This window comes from Perca flavescens, chromosome 9, assembly GCF_004354835.1.
Source record: "Perca flavescens isolate YP-PL-M2 chromosome 9, PFLA_1.0, whole genome shotgun sequence".
Lineage (NCBI taxonomy): Eukaryota > Metazoa > Chordata > Actinopteri > Perciformes > Percidae > Perca > Perca flavescens.
This window is the reverse complement of record NC_041339.1, coordinates 2,694,767-2,714,388: the sequence shown is the minus strand read 5'-3', so window position 1 is coordinate 2,714,388 and position 19,622 is coordinate 2,694,767. Positions and strand designations below refer to the sequence as shown.

The 19,622-nt window shown below is 40.7% G+C and overlaps 1 protein-coding gene across 13 annotated transcripts in view; it reads left to right on the top strand.

Moving 5' to 3' along the window:
• Positions 1–19,622, top strand: part of fryl (furry homolog, like) — a 75,670-nt gene that overhangs the window by 9,544 nt on the left and 46,504 nt on the right. For 6 of the 13 annotated variants that reach the window (XM_028588541.1, XM_028588533.1, XM_028588534.1 and 3 more), the window contains exons 1-3: positions 4,625–4,880; positions 17,923–18,131; positions 18,520–18,573. In XM_028588541.1, the coding sequence (XP_028444342.1) occupies positions 4,652–4,880; positions 17,923–18,131; positions 18,520–18,573 (492 nt within the window). In that variant the 5' untranslated portion in view covers positions 4,625–4,651. Of the gene's footprint in view, positions 1–4,623; positions 4,881–10,236; positions 10,857–17,922; positions 18,132–18,519; positions 18,574–19,622 lie in introns of those variants that run through there. The other 7 variants (XM_028588540.1, XM_028588536.1, XM_028588535.1 and 4 more) reach the window with 3 other exon arrangements.

Genomic DNA, 19,622 nt, shown 5'->3' with positions numbered 1-19,622 from the left:
AATTGGTCAGAAAAGAGGATCATTTTGATGCAGGGTCTAGTCAGGTCACATTCTTCAGCAGTGACAACAACCACATTTTCTGTGGGTTGCCTCACAACTGTCAATCTTGACCGGCCAAAACCTGGTTGATAACTTTTTTCTGAGTGTCTGAATGTTGCACGTTGCATTTCTTGTTCCTGTTCGTAGACAAAAGACTGCCTACTAACTTATAGGTTATTAACAAATAGATTGGCAAAGTAGCAGTATTCAAACTGAGGCTGTAAGAAGCAGAAGGTATATTTTAAGCAAGAATAGAAAGGAAAAATGTGTCTTTGCACAGCAGGGCTCTGAATGAACCATAATTGAACAGTGACTGTAATTGATACAGAGTGAGATTTTGTTCCTCGACAGCCCTTTGGATCGGACTATGTAGCAGGACTATACAGAAAACAGTGAAAATTAGGCGTGGAGGCAAACACAATATCTTGGGAAGTGACAGGACATGATACATTTCTCTAACTGTAGAGAGCGGTTAGTAGCATAGTGCAATCATCTGAGTGGGACTCTTCCTATGTTGAATACTGGACAGATATATGCATGTCTTACAAGTGGTGCTTTTGTTGTGGTATATACACATTCATACATTTCGAATGCATAAACAGTTTTATTTGGCTTATTAAGCTAGCCTTAATAAGGGAATAGAATCTTAAAATTGTTTTAAAGTAGGCAATAAAGTTGGTATTACAATAAGAGATGGTCCGATACCGATACCAGTATCGGCTCCGATACTGCCTTAAACGCTGGTATCGGTATCGGGAAGTACTGGAGTTTATGCACCGATCCGATACCAAGTAATAAAGCCCTAAAGAAAATCTACATTAAAGTAGTTTATTTATGTTCTTTTTCCGTTATAACTGACTGTCAAACTGGAGAATAAAAGAAAGTTCTGTGTTTGTTCATGTTTCACAAAGAGTTTAACCTGAGCCAGACCGACAACAAAGATAGAAATCATATCACATCCATACAGGGATAGTAGTATACAGTTGTTAAAACATAATCAAATATATGACACACTGGTATCGGATCGGTACTTGGTATCCGCCGATACGCAAGTTCAGGTATCTGTATCGGGAAGCAAAAAATGGTATCGGACCATCTCTAATTACAATGTTTATTCTAAAGATATTATTCATTAAAAGTTACACCAGTGCAGTCACAAACACACAAGCAAAAATTTTATTTTATGGCTTCATAATTTTTGGTTACACTTGAGAGCCCTGCACAGGAAGGCCGGATTGTAGCCTTGAGAGTGTAGTGTCTTTTTGCACCGTTAGAGGGCAGTGCAACATTGTTTTGATATTCACCTTACCGGACACAGACCTCAAACTGTTTACTGGCATCAAGTGGTGGAGTAGCAGTTCAGATGTATCCATACCCAGAGTGATCAACATGGCTGTAGCAGGGTTGTGCTGACAGTGTACTGAGCCGACTGCAAAACGGACTCTGACTTCTGGGTCCCAGCCCACTAGTTTTCCTGTTTTCTCCTGCTTGAAAGCAGAACAAGGCAGGGGAGGGTGGGACCAAGAATGGCATAGGAACGCTACACATTGTTCCCAGAGCTTCCTCTTCCACATTCCTGGGCTGATTGGGATCTGGGCCTCCTGTGCAGGAGTATTGTTCTAACTCAACAGCACCACAGACCTGGCCCCAACAAACCACAGCTGCCTCCACTGACCATTGTAGTACTCAGGCTGGGTGATGGCTATCTTCTCGCTCTCGCTCTCGCTCTCTGACTCATTTAGCAATTCCAGCAGGATCTGCTGCCTCAGCCTCTCTGCATCTTTGCATCATCCTCAGTCTTGCACTGCCAACAAACGTCCCTTCTTGCAACTTAAAGCATATTTTCTGTTTTCACTCACCTTAGCAGTTAGGGATCAGACAATCGCACAAGTTCTCAGTGTGATTTGGTGTACATATTGATGATGGACGACACTCCCATTTGCAGTAGTGTTGTAGAGGTGCTTGGATATTCAAAAGGCTAAGTCCAATGCTAAACTACAATCAATTCCTATTGTGTGGCGGGTCTATGGTCTCCAGCAGCGACTGAAGAGTCCCCCGGTTCTCTATATGCAATGGGACAAAAATAGGTTGAACCATTAAACTAAGACTACCATCCTTTGAGGTTGTGCTTTTATAGATTGGCTGTAAATGTTGTTTTGTGTTTATAAGCTACTATCTGTGTGTATTGTAAAGGTTTGAAATGGATTAAACAATAAATGAATGTGATTTTATGAGGTGAAAAAGAAGTGCTTCCTATTCAACAAAGATTTAACAGCTTTGGACAACTGGAGAGTTTTTCAGAGTCCAACTTTTTGCAAAAGTGTTTGTGAGCCAAAGTCTAGCTCTAACAAGCTTTCTGGTGGCTTGCCATCCAATATTGCTGGGCATTTTCCTTTTTATTTTTTTCAGCAATTTTGGGGCTTGTCAGTAGATTTCAACAATTTGTGCAGCTTGGTGTGATTTCTGCCAGCTGGCCTCTAGAGGGCAGAGTTTTCACAAAACTGCTGCACCGCATTTATCATTGCATTCTTTCACTTTGTGCTTACTCTGCAGGCAAGGTTTGGTGCTGGATAAATGTAATAAAAAAACACAATTGAAATGGATAAACAGCTGAACTGTTTTTTGTATAGTATTTTGAGAAATCACACAGGGAAAAAGATGGAGAGAATGGTGATTTGTTTTTATTTTACTTCCTTCCGTAAGCACTTCCTTAATGTTTCTGTCCATACTTGGTCTTACACACAATGCATTTTTGCTTTAGGATCTTTACCCTAAGAAATAATTTTCTATCAAGTAGATGGTTGCTTGGGCATGAGGACATGCAATAGAAACAAATTAAGTTAATTCACTTCACAGGGCTTACCACAACTGTCGTAGCACAAACTGGAATGGCTTTAAATATCTGTTTGGGAAAACACATCACATTAAAAGGTTGGGCTCCGGAATACTTCTAGACAATGTGTTAACTGCATCTTTAGATTACGTTTTCGTTAATGTGTCATAATTGACATCCATTATTTATCACTTCTAATTTAGTCCACCACCCCTTGTGGAAAAGCATCACTTTTAAACTTGCTACAGGCTCAACTTTCTTGACCAGCCTCTTGTTTACTTGTGCTCTGCTGTTTTGTGCTAGACATGTAGCATACACCCACCTTCTCCTTCAGGAAACAAATGGCTAGTGTTGTATGTAACGGGGTCGGTGTCACCCCTTAAAACTCAACCATTGCGTCTGTGTGTGGCCACAGAACCCAAAAAATTTAGATGAACGAGCCTTAAAAGCTGCAAAGTTGAGTTTTAATTCCCATTGTGTCTTTTAGCTCTACCAGCCCTTTTACATTACACTGTCGCTTAATTCATAATTTTAAAAAAAATCCTTAATGGAGTCTTAATTGGAGCAAGATCAAATGAGCATTGTGCTGTTTTGTGTTGCCCAATTGCATTATTGAGGTGCATAGTCAATGATGACTCAGCAGTCATTTTAAAGGTGTTTTAGTTTGCTGCACACTAGTGCTACAGTCATCTTTAATATTTATAATTTGTGAGTGTTACAGCGTTGTTACATTGCTATTGAGTACTGGCTATTTTGATGCTTGGATGGCCTATTAATTATTGCACTCAGTCGCAGAGAACAGAAAAATTAATGATTTCTTTAGGTAGTGAGTTTTTATGAGAGTCAGCGCAGTGTAGTCCTTCTCACTCCTCAGCTAGGGATATTTGGAAAGGCTTGAGTTTGCTGCAGGTACACGCTATGCAGCCAAGCAGAGCACAGCAGTCTGTCATCACCCTGTTTCACAGACCCCATCACTTTGCTCATTCTGCTTCTCTTTATAATAGCTCAGCACAGTCAAGCACAAGTGAAAGCAAGAGGATGGATGCTCTTATTTGTGTAAGTTAGCCAGAAACCAAACAAGCATTTTTGTTTGTGTATGGATGCTAACAAGTAAAACCATTCCGACAATGATAAGGGCTATCGGTAAATGCAGGCGGGCCAGTGTAACCAGCTCCATGGAGTTTTGATACTTCTTATAGTGTCTGTCAATCTTCTTCCTCCGCTCTTGGTCTCTTTCACTGGTGAGCAACACAGGCCAGCAGGGTGTGGCTTATGTCGTCTCTGTTGTGATTGGCCGGTGGCCCAGGCTTATGTTATCTCCTGTGGAACATGTTCTACTCCACACCCCAGATAGCGCTTGGCACTTAAAACATAGCCCTGCCCACTGACAATTACATCACGATCCATGAAAAGTGCCATGTCTGTTTGCTTTCTGCGTTCACTGTGAGCAGACAGGTAATGTTGCAGCGTAAGAAGTCTCACTCTGTCGGAACTTACTAGTAGAGGAGAAACTGTTAACTGTAGCTAGCCAACGTGACAAACCACTTTAGAGAGCCTGACCGGTAGTGTCTCTTCTGGTCTGTAACAGCAGATCTGAGGGCACACACATACTGTACAGGCTTTGACTGTGAGTGAATGAATGTGTGGCTGCTGCATGTAGGTAGCAGCAGGAGACCGGGAGTGTACTGTCTCCTTGCTTGTCTGTAAATGGGGTGAATGGCATGGCGCGGCGTGTCGGACTACCCACCAGAGTAAAAGACCGAAAAAGTCTTGTCGGACATGGAGTTTCTGAAGAGCCTGGTTCCATCTGTCATCTCAGGGGAGGGGCCCATTGAACAGGGGGGAGTCTTGCCCAGGGAGACAGGTCCACGGCTCCTTCGTATGAAAAGACTGGGCCTGCTAGCCATGGGACAGACCATTGAGGAAGTTCCGGTAAATCCGATGATACAGGTAGTCCCGGGGATAAGCTCCTCCAAGCCTGCCAGCAGGAACCAAACCCGCCTCAAAGGTACACCTGACTCAGCTGCATATTGATGCAGCAGTTATCCACATTGATTTTTGTGTTCATCTCTGCTAATTAATTAGGCCACTTCATTCTAGCTTTTTATAATTTTACATTTTTAGTTAAGTGTTTGTTAAGCTTTGTTAACATGTAACCAAAGTTTGGCTTTACTCCTATCACCTTTATGCACACATGCTAACATGCACATACATACACTGTATAGATGCAATATACTGTATACATGCTAGGGCTGGGCAGTCGACTATATTTTTTTCATTGGATGTTAGTGGGGCTAACTTGTGGTCTCAGTGCATTACCAAGGCTCTGTTAATGTCAAATTATTAAGGAAGAGTGTTGCAATATAGCCAGTGTTTTGCTGGGTTGTTTTTGTACATTTATCTATACATGACTTACATGACCTTTTAACATAGAAGTCCTAGAAGTTTAATTGTTGTGGTCTAACGCCATGCTGACGGCTGTTGCTATTGTTTAGTGATGTGTTATAAAACATTACAGCAAATTGGGATTCAGTTTTTTTTTCAGGCTAAGTATGTCCTCTACCGCTGTATTAAAAAGGAAAAAATAAACAAAATATAATTAAGATCTCAGTTTCTTCAGATCATCTGAAGTATTGGCACCTGCCTACTACAGTATGGAGTTTGTAGCAAAGGTTTGAGAGTTAAGGCCGGCTTTACACTGCCTGCGTGGCGTGAGCATGTCAGCTGCGTGGCGTGTCCGTTTTTATTTCGGGTCCCATGTTAACAGGTAGGAACTTGCACACTGCCTGCGTGACACACACATCTCAGGAAAAACGAAAACGTGTGCATGATAGAAATAGAACCGATGCCTATTTTACACACAACGTTTGAAGCATTTCCAGGCAAAATAGAATAGAAAAGGATGTGTATATGTCATTTTGACACAAATGCATATTAATAAATTACATTTTGATGTTTGAAAGTCTCTAAGTTTTGACATAAATGCAGATATAAATGTAATTTAAAAAAGAAATAAATAATTATCGATTTCAAATATTCCACTTAGAACGAAACAGAAAGCAATATTCTGGAGCCTATTTTGCTGTCAATACTGCCGATGTTGTCTTTGCTGTAATCAGATCAGTATATATTTATGTTTAACATGAAGTATGCTACTGCTTGAGAGCATTTTATCAATGGGAAACATACATGTGTACAGACAAGGCTAGCAGCAGCGCCACGTCAGACACGTTTCTGGTGTGAAACAAACGCAACAGAAACGCCATGCAGCCAGCGCGAAGCCGGTGTAATTTTCTTGGGTATGACTTGTGCTGACAATGTTAATCCTCTGAAGTAAGTCTACTATTGTGTCTATGGATACAGTAGTTAAGGGTTTAGTAGACTTGTGTACACATACAAATTATGTGTGCGTGCACTTTGCCTCAGCACTGGGGTGATGAATTGTCATCAGTTCCTCAGCTTTTTTGCAGGGCTACCTGTCAGAGCACGCTTGCTCCCTGTTTGCTCATGGCTATGCTCATAACTGAACTCTCCCTTCTGCTCTAATCACCTAGCCTCTAATAACAGACTAGCTAAACTAACCCACAGTAACAAAGATGGCTAAGTTTTTGTCCACATTTTGGTTTGGAGACTTGGTGAGCTGTGAAAATAGTTATATTAACTCCGGTAACTGTTGTATATGCGTTTGTGTTCAGCTCAGGCTGCTTGTGCAATGTTGATATTCATATTAAAATACAGTGAGATCTCATTTCTACAGACTGGATTCGGCAATTTGTTTTCACATCTTTCCTTTTTTTTTTTTTCAACTAGGAAACATCCGTCATATTAGACAATTCTCCTTTTTTCATCATGCTCGTGGTGGCAGGGGTCACAATGGTGAGTTATGTAATAAATGAAGTGATGTGATTACTACAGTAGTTGAAGTAAGGAGAGATCTAAAGAGATGGTATTCTGGTGTATTCATACCTCAGGATCATTTGCCCTGTGTTTAAATCCGAGGCAGGATAATTTTCCCTGTGTCTAAATCGGAGCTAAATGCCACTCCCTTGTTGCAGAACTGGCATAGCGTGGGTTGGCTTTTAAGGTGGTGCTCTTTTCATTTTGTCATTTCTTTCTCCGCACACAGTGACCTCACCCAGTGGCCCGACATACAGCTGAGTTTTTGAGAAAGGGTTTGATTGTGACAGTATTTAGTTAATGGGTGCAGCAGGTTTGCTGATTGTGATTTGGGAGTGTTAGAGCATGTGACTGAACATGAGTGCACTGATAGGTTGTACTTCTGTATTGAAACAGTCCATAGGGTGTGTATTCAGATTCATAATCCAGATGTTCATCGGGTTTCTTAAATGGTTATTAGCCAACTGTAGTGAAACAATCCCCATAATGGCGCAGCTCAGTGCAGACTCGGCACTTAGTGGGAATATGGTGTCATAGCTGGGAAGATGAACGCTGTGAATCGTTGGTGCTCTTTCTCCAACCAGCTTCCCACAAAATGCTCCTCCATAGTGAACAACTTGAAGACAGCTAATTTGAAGCAGTGCTATGATTAACTAGCTGACCTTTTTGTACCTGCATTAAGATAAGTTTTAATTCATCATTCCATAGAGGTTACATGCTTCTGACCTAAGAATGAATGACTCTTTGTTGAAATGAGTTGCCTCTCCTGATTTGCTAGGCAAATGAATAGAAAAAGAGAAGAGAAATGAGTGTTCATTCTCAGCCAGAGCACAGGAGACAGGTTGTGTCATTGGTGTTAATGTGTTTCTCTGTGCAAGGAGTTATTTATAAAGATGTTTTGGATTATTCAAATTCATAAGATTACAGAGCATTATACTGTGGAAGTGTGTAAAAAGGTTGTGCAGTTTGTCTTGATAATTATTACGATGGAGTATGAAATAGCTGGTTCTTAAGGAAGTGAGAAGCTGTGCACATTGCAGAGTTGTGCTGCATACCCAGACTGCTGCGATGGATCGTAATGGCGTGTCCTCTGCAGCCCAGGCACCAATGGGGAGGTCAGGGATTGAATTACAGCTCCTATCGATTATTGTTCCCACCACTGCCCTTCAGAGAGGCCAGGACAGGAAATGCATCCTCCACCCTGTGGGCTCCTGGGAGGAACAGCTCCCCTATACTGTCTGCAGTCAGGATGGCTAGCTGTCAACTACTACTCCCACTTTGTGAATGGAGCTACTATAACATGCCTTGGTGATGCATTTGGTTAAGATTATTCAATCAGTGAGCTCTTCTTTCCAGGAAGTCGGTTATAATGTTGTTTATTTGAAGTCCTCAATTTACGTCAGCTCTGTAAGACAGTAGCTCTTAGCCCTAATGTTCCCAGAGAGATGATGTTGTCAGTTATTCTTCTGCATTCCTTAAACAATAAAGCTGGTTTACAGAAAACAGTGCCTGCAGAGGTCTCTGTATGTTTATATGTGAACTGGTTTGCTGATAAGGGTGACAATATGAACTCAAATTCTGTTTTTGAACACTGTGTACACTTTAGGCTTCTGCCAAATACTTCTGCCTTCCTGCTACTGCCCCGGAGCTTGAGCTAAAGGCGTCAGTCTTCAGCCTTTAGGCTGCGCCAGTTGCATGGTACTCCGTGAGACTCAAGACCTGGAATAGAAAATAACTAAACCTGACCCACATTTAAAGCTGTGTTTAACTATCTGGCTGCTCTGTCATGAACTGCAACACTTGTAAAGTTTTTTTTTTTTAAGATTATTTTTTGGGGCTTTTCCCTTTATTTTGAAAGTGGATAGACATAAAAAGGGGAGGGAGAGAGATGGGGGATGACACGCAGCAAAGGGCAGCAGGTCTGATTCGAACCCGGCGCCGCTGCAGGACTCAACATGGGGTGAACGCTCTTACTGGGTGAGCTAGAGGTCGCCCCAACTGCAACACTCTTGTTGGATAACCAACAATAAAATGAAAGGATCTGCTGAATCATGGAGGGAAAAATACAGTGTATACTAGTAGGTTGATTACAAAATACTGTTTTACTAAAATTACAAAATGGCGATGAAATAAAAATGTGCCAAGGAGTTCCAAACATTTGGTTCTGGTGTCAACCATGTGGTTTAGCGAAGGAATACTTACACATTTTTGGGAAATACACTCACTCACTTTTGGACTGACATAATGGTGATATTGACCTTCAAATTGAACTCGTACAAAAAAAAACCGAGATTTTTGTTGATCACTAAGAAACCGTAACATTAAAAGTTCTCTTAATGATTTACAGACTACATGTAACAAAACTTCCCAGATGTCATCAAGTCAAATAAAACGTTATGTAATTGCTTCAAATGTGCTTTGGGAGTCTAAAGAATCTGTGCTTGTTTATTATACGTTTCACAGTGGGAGCCTGCATCAGGGTAGCATCAGCAAGGGCTTGACAAAGCATCTGCTTGTGTTATTTGTTTGCAATGAGCTCTGCCTCATTTTGCATAACTTGTGTAGTGGAGGACATGTGACAGAGGGAGAGACAGAGGGCGAGAGAGAAATGAAGACTAAACCAAAAGAAGACAAAGAACATTTGTCTTTTGCAGCCTTCCCAGTGCTGTTCCCCTCAGAATATTTTGTTAACAAACTTAATCCAGCGCCTGACTGCAAATTGCTTGATGTCTTTGTGTGTCTCTGTCTGTCTGTCTGTCACACAGTGGGCTGTTTTCTCACTAATACACATGTAGTGAGTTTGTGTGTCATTCAGAGTGTTACTATGGCTGGTAGCTTTTGGACAGAGCAATGATGTAATGCCTATGACTCCACTGGGTGTGAACAGCTAGTTTAACAAATAGATTAGCTGTGATCACTATCATGCTATGATCTGAGATTCCAAACCGCCTCATAGTACCAGTAACACAATGTCCGCTACCCATGTCTCATGGTTTGGTCTGGTCAAATATCTCAACATACCTCATACAGTGCACAGTTTACTTTGTTTTGAAGATGGGAGTATATGCCACACAATTGAGGCACATAATATTTACATTATGTTAGGGCAGAGATCTGAATAGAAGTATGACCACTAGTTGTCGTGTATTAACCCCCCAATGTTCAATTCATCCTCCCTTTTTTCTTTCTCTCTTCCATCTTCCCATTATTTCCTTTGCCTCCTACTGCAGTCAGGGATGACGCATCAGTATTGCTTTGGAGCTTACAGGAAGTGTCGTTTTGATAAGCCAGGGGAGAGGCAGCACAGTAGCCGCTCTGAAATGCGTATGCATTGCTGAGCCACAGCCAGGGAACACTCGCAGCATTTTGATGACATCACCCACCCCCACACTCTGCTCCCGCCTCCCTCTGTTTGCTGTTGAAACAAGCTCACTCTCACTCAGAGAGAAAAGAGTAGGCATCAGTAATAGAACAACAGCTAGCCTGGGAAGAGGAGGGGCTGCTCATGAGCGAATGGAGAGAGAGTGCTTTTTGGGGGAGGCAGAGGGTGGCTGACAGTTCTAGTGGCCTAGGACTGGCACACACACATACACAGGAGAGAAGAGAGGAAATATTGCCGTGCATTGTTAAGACTTCTGTTGCGTACTGTTCTGCTGCTGTTTCTGCCTTATCTGGAGCAAAAGTTCTCACGGAGTTTTGTCCTTTGCCCCTCTCTGGATTTTTCTGTGCTGAAATGGGGATGAGGGACTCTGTGGATTGGCAAGTGGGCAGCATGCACTGGGGTGGAATACTTTTGTAACCAGCCAGACTATGCTCTCTCTCCTGCTATCCCAGCGCAGTTTCACTCTTCAGTGAAGTAGGTGGCAGAGGAAACAAACTGGTAGCACTTTTTGGGTCTCTTCCCTCAGCCCCCTCTTTCAGGATGGGTGGAATGTTTGGGTTTTGTGAAATGAAAGTGACAGGAGTCGTCTAGAGTTTGTGCCTTCTGGTGAAGCCTAACTTTTAAGAGCCGCCATGCTGAGCCTGCAGGATTCGGTCTTCTTTGAGATCAGCATCAAATCTCTGCTCAAGTCTTGGAGTAGCAGCTGTGAGTACCTTGCCAAGCTTGCACACATGTTTACATACCACACTTGGCCACCAGACTTATCTACCACACACAGCCAGCAGACCTGTGCAGCATTGTACATGCTTGCTTGCAATCCAATCTATGGTTTGAGATTTCCTTTTTAAGATTTCCTATCTCTTTCCTGTAGAAGAAACACAGTTATTAATGGAGTTGTCAGGATGACTGATTGTGTTTAGCCAGGCTTATTTGATGTGTATGCAGGTGGCAGCAATTATCCTCCACCTTCAGAAGGCTACCCTCCTCCCCCTACTCATCATCGTTCTATTGGCTCCTGGTTGTCTCATAGATAATGTTTCTATTGATGGACATCTGCTGATACAGAACATAGGTAGACTTGAAGTACTCTCGGTTACTCTCTCCCGAATTTCCCTTACTCTTTCCATCTTTTTAACTTTTTTTTTTAACATCCAAATCTCTCTGTAGTCTCCCTTAGTAGCTCTCCACACAATCTTCATCCCTCCTTTTTGCCTCCTCCTACTTTTATAACCCTTTTCTCTCTTCCCTCTGGGGCAGCTAATGTTTCCCTACTATTGATCCGTCTTCTGGTTCCCTCCTATTATTAGCTTCCCATACAGCCCATATTACATCAGAAATCAAAAAGGCGCTGCCTCCTCATTCTCATTGAAATGTAGTGATGGACAAAAGTGGACGGCAAACAACAGTTTGAATTTCCCAGCTGCTGCTGCTGATTCATCACTCCAGTTTTATTTGCATTATTACTCACACATAGACATAACCCTGTTTCTTGTGCAGATCAAAATTCCACACTTTTCCGTGATATATTTCCGTTATAGTCAAATTGGGGATTGGTTCTTTTCATTGTCGAGACATGGCCACGAATATAAATATAGAGATATATAGAGATAGATATAGATAGATATAGATATATATATATATATATATATATATATATATATATATATATATATATATATATATATATATATATATATATATATATATATATATATATATATATATATATATATACATACATACATACATACATATACATATATACATACATCACACACACACTCTCGGATAGCGGTTGGGAACGTGCCATACAAGCTTGTTCTAGATATGGACGTTTTAGATGTGCAGCATGATAACCACTAAAAATGATAAATGGATTTTAATCTGGGAACAATCGTACAATACAAACAATACATGTAGATTTAAAAAAAGAGAAATGGCCACCTTTAACACAGGTGGCCATGTGGGCAACGTGTGTATGTGATGTAACGTTAGTCCGACGGGGTTTGTTATGGGAAGTGAGACTGTGTAGGAAAGTGCACACGGAGAGCCGCTGACACAGTGATGCACATGCTTTCCCATGGGTAGTGAAGCTACAGTTTAGTTTGTGCACAGACAAACTAAATCACCTGATTAATGCAACGTTATCACGACAGACGCCTTGTTTCTTTAGGCTAACTGTATTAGCTTTAGCCTGGCTAATAGCAGCTTTCTGCAGTGAAAAATGGCCGAGAGATAAGATAAGACCATAAATTTTCTTATCTTATCTCTCTTATCGTAGTTTATTGTGATCACTCACAACAGTAGTCCCTATGTTGTTGGTAAAACGTGAACCCAGAGAACAAACCCAGTTGTTTAATGTCAACAGTGAGTTGGTCAACAGTGCTGAATGCTGCACTCATGTATAGTAGCTGAAATTATGCTAATGTATACATTTAAAAGTATAGAATAACAACTAAGCTAAGAGCAGCTTCAGTAATGTGGTGGGACTAAAGTTCTCTAAAAAGTGGAGCTGAAGGTAGTGTACTGTGGACACTGTAAAGCAGAAATGTAGCTCAGTGGCTTGGACTGAATCAAAAAAGTCTCTGGTCTTGCATGTTCTCCCTGTCTCTGCGTCAGTTTGCTCCAGGTGTTCTGGTTTCCTCACACAGTCCAAATATATGCAGGTCATGCAAATAAGAACCTCTTAATTGCCCATAGGTGTGAAGTTTGAACATATTTGTCTATAGTTTGCCCCGTGATTTACTCTGATCCTCTCTCAGTGTTTGCTGGGATATGCTCCAATCCCCATGACTGTCAACAGAATATGTAATTTTAATAAAGTTACTGTTACAGTGATTTGTTTTATCTGTAAATAAGAAACATTTCTCATAAACACATAGAGACCTATGTCCCCCAACATGGCGGAACAGTGGGCATTCCAGGACACGTCTGACCCTCAAGGTAATAAATAATTGGGAAATGAAAGTAACGTGTAAAAATGTTTGCAGTGTAAAACATCTGATCCCTGCCATTGAAAAAGGATCTGAACATAATATTACACAATTTGCTGTTAGCTTAGCATTAAAACATCCATCTGTTGAGTGAACGGCTTTCTTCCATTTGTCCCTCTTTCTGAATACTGGCCCCCCTCACCCGTCTCTCCCCTATCCTGTGCTGGGTGCCAGTTTTTCATTGGGCCTCTCAAACAAAGAGGGCCTAATTTCAGAAAACCCTCTCTAAGCTGTTGTGCTTTAACTTCCATCCATCTTGTCTATCTTTGTGATGCTTGCACCCCTATGTGATGAATACAGAAAATGTTGTTAAATGTTTCACATTGTTGTTGTTCAAAGTTATTTTCAGCAATAATACATGTGGTGTGGTCATATGGAGTATGTATATTGGTTTCTTCATCAAACCCAGTGTACTGATACACTGAAGAGTTTTGCCTTGTAGTTTTTGGATTCGTTCTTATTTGAAATTCATATCGGAGAAGAGTAAAGTAGTAGTAACTCTTTGAGACTGAGCAGGTTGAGACACATTAGCAGAATTGGCACTGCCACACCATGTAAACATTGGCAGTGCCTCCTTTGTCTGACTCTTTAAAAAAAAAAAAAAAAAAAAAAAAAATAGACACACTCACTTCCCTGCATTCCAACAATATGTGTGTGTTGTGCTGTTGTTTCTGGTTGTCCTGACAGGGGAAGTGAGCAGGCGTTTGGGAGGGTTTTATTTTAACTGTGACAAGGTGGAGTCACTGTTCTAATAGTTGTGTAATCCTGTGGGGTGCTCCATTTCTTAAGCATAGCCATGAAACTCTGGGACAGTGGGGCTTATATGCCTCTCATAACAAAACATAAGCATTTTCTTATACCGCAGTAGCAGCTTGTCAGTTCTTTCTATAAGAATTCAGTACTGTCCATCTTTTAGTTTGTTCTGAATCTATCGATTCCATTATTCTTTAGGGCAGCAGATCTCAAATGTTTCAGGCTAAGAACACAGAAACTGTATTTTGCCAGAGGACTTGATTAAGATATATTATGAGGAAGAAGAACTCTGAACAATTGCTTAATCAAAACCAGTGAAAGCTCATTTGTTTCTCAGTTTAGGGCACATCCTTGAGAACCTCAGTTCTTCATCAGCCACAAAAAAGCATTGTACTTGAAATACAAGCTTTCTTTTTTACGTATTAGCAAAGCATACTTGAACTTTTTGCATTAAGATTTGAATAAGAAAAGGAACATGTCCATAGGTTTATAAGTGAGTCACTAGAGTATCAGCCAGTACATTTCCTGGCTCAAAACAGTGAGAAGTTAACTTACAAAGATTTGTGCAGTGGGGTCAGCTTTGAAAGATATTCATAGTTTGGCATGCCACAAATGACTGGCATGTCTTTGGGAGAAAGGGAGGGCTAATGTAGAGACTTGGGCCAGAAAACTATGCCTTGTTTTTTTTCCTTGTTTTGTTAACTGGAAGTACAGTGTTGGGGTATTCATTGGTGTGAACCAGTCAACAATCTAGCTGGCCCAGGGTTGGAGAGAAAAGAAGGATGGAGGGGGTAGAGCACCCTGCACTGATTGGTTATTAGGAGCTGGCTATGTGACATCATTGGGGGTGTTGGTGCAGCACAGTAAACAAAGAGGGAATGCTTGAAAGGCGCTCTGTGCTGCTGGACAACACAACCACAACACAGTTAACACTTGCTACCACGCTGTAGGGCTGAACGATTTTTGAAAATAATCTAATTGCGTTTTTTTCCCCAAATATTGCGATTGCGATTCTATATTCGATTATTTTTTTTAAGCTCTTTGTCTTCTGTATTATTCAACAAAGACAAACAAATCATTGTATAGTATGAACAGAACCCAATTACACAGACAGTTAAATAAGTAAAAACACATACACACAAACATTTTAATTTCTCCTTACAAAACAGCATGACTATTCATTTCTGATTGATTCCATCATAACCGTTAAATTACAGTATGCTTTAGAACTTTTCCATGTTATTATAATTATTTGTTTTTAGGGAGGTAGTGGGGTGGGGGAGGAAGGTAGCCTGGATGCCAGCCAAACTTAGCCCTGCCCACAACATTCGAGGTCGGGAATGACCATGTCCGGCTAGGAGGAAGGGTCATTTTTGTTTAAATGTTGTTAACAAATGGTGGTCTACTCTAAGGCATACTTTGGTCATGGTTTTAGGTTTTTGATGGGGAATATTTCATTAATATATTTCAATTGCTTTAGATTCTATTTTGATAACTAATTCTACCAATTTTATTAATTAAAAGTAATGAAAGGGATGGTAAGTTTGTTTTTCCCCATTTGCATTAGCAATTTAACGGCGTGAATAATTGATTATGAATTATAAGAATTGCTTGTTGCAGCCCAGGTAGGTTTGTGCAAATAGTCATTTATAATAACAAATACATTTTTGAATGACCCTGTTATTTATCTTGCTCTAATATAATATTGACACCTATAACTGAAACCTTATCTCTGACAGTGTGTGTACCAGAGAATCGTAGTCTGAAAATAATACCATATCTTTTCTAGTGAGTGAGCCTTTAGAGGCTTTTTTTATCAGTGTACATACAGTACTAGTATGTCCCATTTTGAGCATAATTTGCATAATTTTGTCTTACAGAAAAGCTTCCTTAGCTGATAAACATATTCATGTTTTGCTCCTCAATGGTATTCAGGCTGTTAGGAAGGCATGATGCATGTTTCTGTGACAACCAGGAAGAAACGGAACAAGGCTTTTCCTGGGAGGGAATGAGGTAAAGGGTCAGTTTACTATTGGCTTTCAACTTGGCTGGACTTGAACCATTGTGGACTGGACTGGAAGTTGTGTCCCAGCTGTAGCATAAATCTCAAAAGCACTATTGAAGGTTATGAAGCCTTGTTCATTTTAAGAGATAACCACTTGGCTGTCTAAGCATGTACTTAGACAAGCGTTTCATGCTGATAATGCAATTTTCATGCTGATAATGCAATTTTCATGCCTTTCTTTTTATTGGTAAATAGCAATTCATACGGAGCTGGTACTTTAGTGCCTTTTAAGGTAATTTCTTGTTTGTGCATGTGCACTTACCTTACTCTTTTTCTATTAAAAACCCCAGATGATTTAACAGTTGTGAGTGAATTAAGTGTAATATACTTCATTGCATTTAAAGTTATTTCTGTCTGTATGATGTTGTACATAAGAACTGGATTTAGTATTTACCCTTCTTGGCCAAACCGCCCAAACGTAAACTGTATGTAGACACCTGAACATTACATCCATATGTGACTGTGGGCTCTACTTCTCTGCCATCTCCCTAAACTCGTAACATCCTTCAGATTTGCTTATACTATTTGAATAGGATGACCAAATGATCTGAGCCACATGCAAATGTCCAGAGCTCTGGGTTCTCTTTGTGACCCTAGATGAATGTTTTTCAGGAAGCCAGTCAAAATACTGCTGAAGGAGCTCTGTGGACATTCACTTTTACAGTTTTTTACTTTCCTCACCACTAAACACGTAGCCTTCTTTCTTGCTTAATTGTGTAATTCATCGACTTTTTTAATATACTTTTTTAAAGGTGCTGTAAAAATGTTTACCAACCGTTCCTGCACTTTTTCCCCTCTAATATAATATATCACCTCGGACCCCTGAGGAAATTCAGGGTATCCACTCTATATACTCAATACTGAGGAATTTCTACTCCTGCATCATTGAGAGCGTCCTGATGGGGGAACACCACCGCCCAGTACGGAAACCGCACCGAAGAGGACCTCAAGACACTGCAAAGAGTGATTAGTGCAGCTCAAAAATACAAAAGGAAAAGGAACAAAAACATGAAAAATCCTGAATAGGTTGACCATATTAAACATTGGTTGACTTTTTTTTTTATGGGCAAGAGTTGAACGAAGGACATCATGTTAAGATTGCAGTCACCCAAAGAGTGTGTGTGTGTGTGTGTGTGAGATAGGACTGTCCCAATCAGAAACATCCATTTAGCACAGGGTTTGATTTGTTACTCTGTGGGTTACTCACAGCTCAATGTATGATAATTTGATACAGTACCTTTTGGCTTTTTTAAATTTTCTGACTGATAAAAACAAAAGTATAAACAATAACAAAGCTTCAAACAAAGTATTTTTCAACTTTAGATGTTTACTGATCAAGAATAAGAAACGGCCTCTTATTATTAGCCTTTAGTCATTCATTATATGTAAAGCTTGCTGTTCCCAGTCTTTATGCTAAACTAAGCTAACTGGCTGCTAGCTGCATACTGTTTTTAACAGTTTTTAAGATATGAGAATGGTATCAATCTTCTAATCTAATGCTTGGCAATAAAGTGAATAAAAGTATTTCTCAAAATGTCAAACTTCTCCTTGATGATATTCACTTACTCTAGATCTAGACATAAACACAAATATTAAGGTTTTTATAATTGATTTTGATGATTAATGACATAGCTCTAGTAGGAGTTATGATTATCCTTAGTTTTGTTTGTTTTTTTAAGGTAATTTAAGCCTAGTATGGGCTATATGAATTTAGAAGATTAGTTTATAATTAAAGGCTTGGAATCAAATGGAAGTTGTATGTTTACTCTAGTCAGCATTGGAATTTTTCTCTCTCTCATCAATTCAGTCAATTTGCCTCTTTAGGAAATGTCTGTGCTCCTGTTTGGATTAGAACTAGCGCATGACATTGCATACTTTAAAAGAGTGTTCTTAGTTTGACCCTGCTGCCTCGACTCCAACTGTATGATTTCCTAACCTTTAGCCTCCGCCCTCTCTGCAGCTTCTGCACCAGTCAGCAGCAGCGTGAGTAGACGCCGTGCCCCCTCCTCGGTGACTCCCCTCTCTTGGGAGAAACACAACGTTGCCGACATGTCGAGCATCACCATTGACCCCGAGCTCAAGCCCGGGGAGTTTGTCATCAAGAGTCTATTTGCTGAGTTTGCTGTGCTGGCTGAGAAGAAGATCGAGATGGTGATGGCTGAGCCGCTGGTGAGTCCACATGGGGTGAAACGGTGACAAGCAACACAGGAAATGAAATTCAATAAATGCCATGTGATGTGACACACACACTGCTGAGGTGTCCTCCTTTGTTTTGCAACTAACTGCCATGCCTTGTGCCACTTCAGGAAATACTGAAGGATGTGTGAGGGAACTGGCAGAAGAAGCACATACTCTTTATGATCTACATTAATGATAAAATAGTTTGTGATTAACAGACTGGATTAACTGGCCTATTTCTCCATTCATTCCTTTAATTTAGCTCAGTTCTTTTCCGCTAATAGAAGTTTTCCCTCACTCCAATTCACAGTGAAACTTCAGTGTTCTCTGGGTTAGTAACACACTTAGTTTTAATCTCTTTCTCTCACCCCTCTAACAGGAGAAACCTCTGTCCCGATCCCTCCAGAGAGGGGAAGATGCACAATTTGACCAGGTCAGTACAGCCATAGTAATGACCTAAGGGTAAAAAACATGTGGGTGTGTGAATGTGACATTCTCATTCCCCAGGACCAACAACAGACCTCTCCTACCTTCTGTGTGTGCAATATTTGAATCCCCAACTCCACCCACTGAGTGGCTCGTCTGTCCCTCATCTGTAGCTGGTGCAGAACTCTATACAATAGGCCTGCCTGCTGCAGAATGCTTTGTTCAGCACAACACAAAGCCAATGAGGATATGGTGCTATAGATCCAGCGGTCCCCATTGTAAGTGAGGGAGAGAAAATAGGTATAGAGAGTCCAAAAGTGAGTGTAGAATCGCTGTGTCATCCTCAGCAGTAAATCAGCATTGGGTGCTGGGGTGTATCTGCCCAGCACCATAAGGGCAGAGGGAGCCGTTGCATAACTCTCCTGCCTAGCATCCATCATCCACCTCCCTCATCATGCAGCACTGGCCCTTAAAGTGATGGTTCGGAGTAATTTACCCTAGGGTCCTTTGCACCATGACCTCGAGCCAAACACCCCCACAGAAGCTTTTTTCACCTGGGTCTAACATTGGGCGAGTTAGCGTAGAGTAGCGTTAGCAGCTGAATAGCTTAGCGCAGGGGCTAATGGACCCACGTTTGTATCTCGTAAATGACTCCACTAATAATGCCCGAAATGATACCAAACTTCTACACTAGTACAAATAGGTTATGCACTCATAAAACGATGGATTGGAAAGTTTGTAAGTACACCAGAAGTTTATGAACAGTCTCTGTTGCTGCTGCTGCTGCTACCTGCAGTTAGACGAGTGCTTAGGGCCGTCTACAAATTACTACACTGAAAAGAGATACAACAAAAATATTTATTAATTTAATGATTAAATAAGGTAATGTCTCCAAACTTACCTCAATTATTACTTGTCTCCTGCTAGTTATATTACAGCACTTACTTTAAAAAATAAGTTAAATTAAATTTTTTTTGTTGCATATCTTTTCGGTGTTGTAATTTGTAGACGTCCTTAAGCACTCGTCTCACAGCAGCAACAACAACAGCAGAGAGC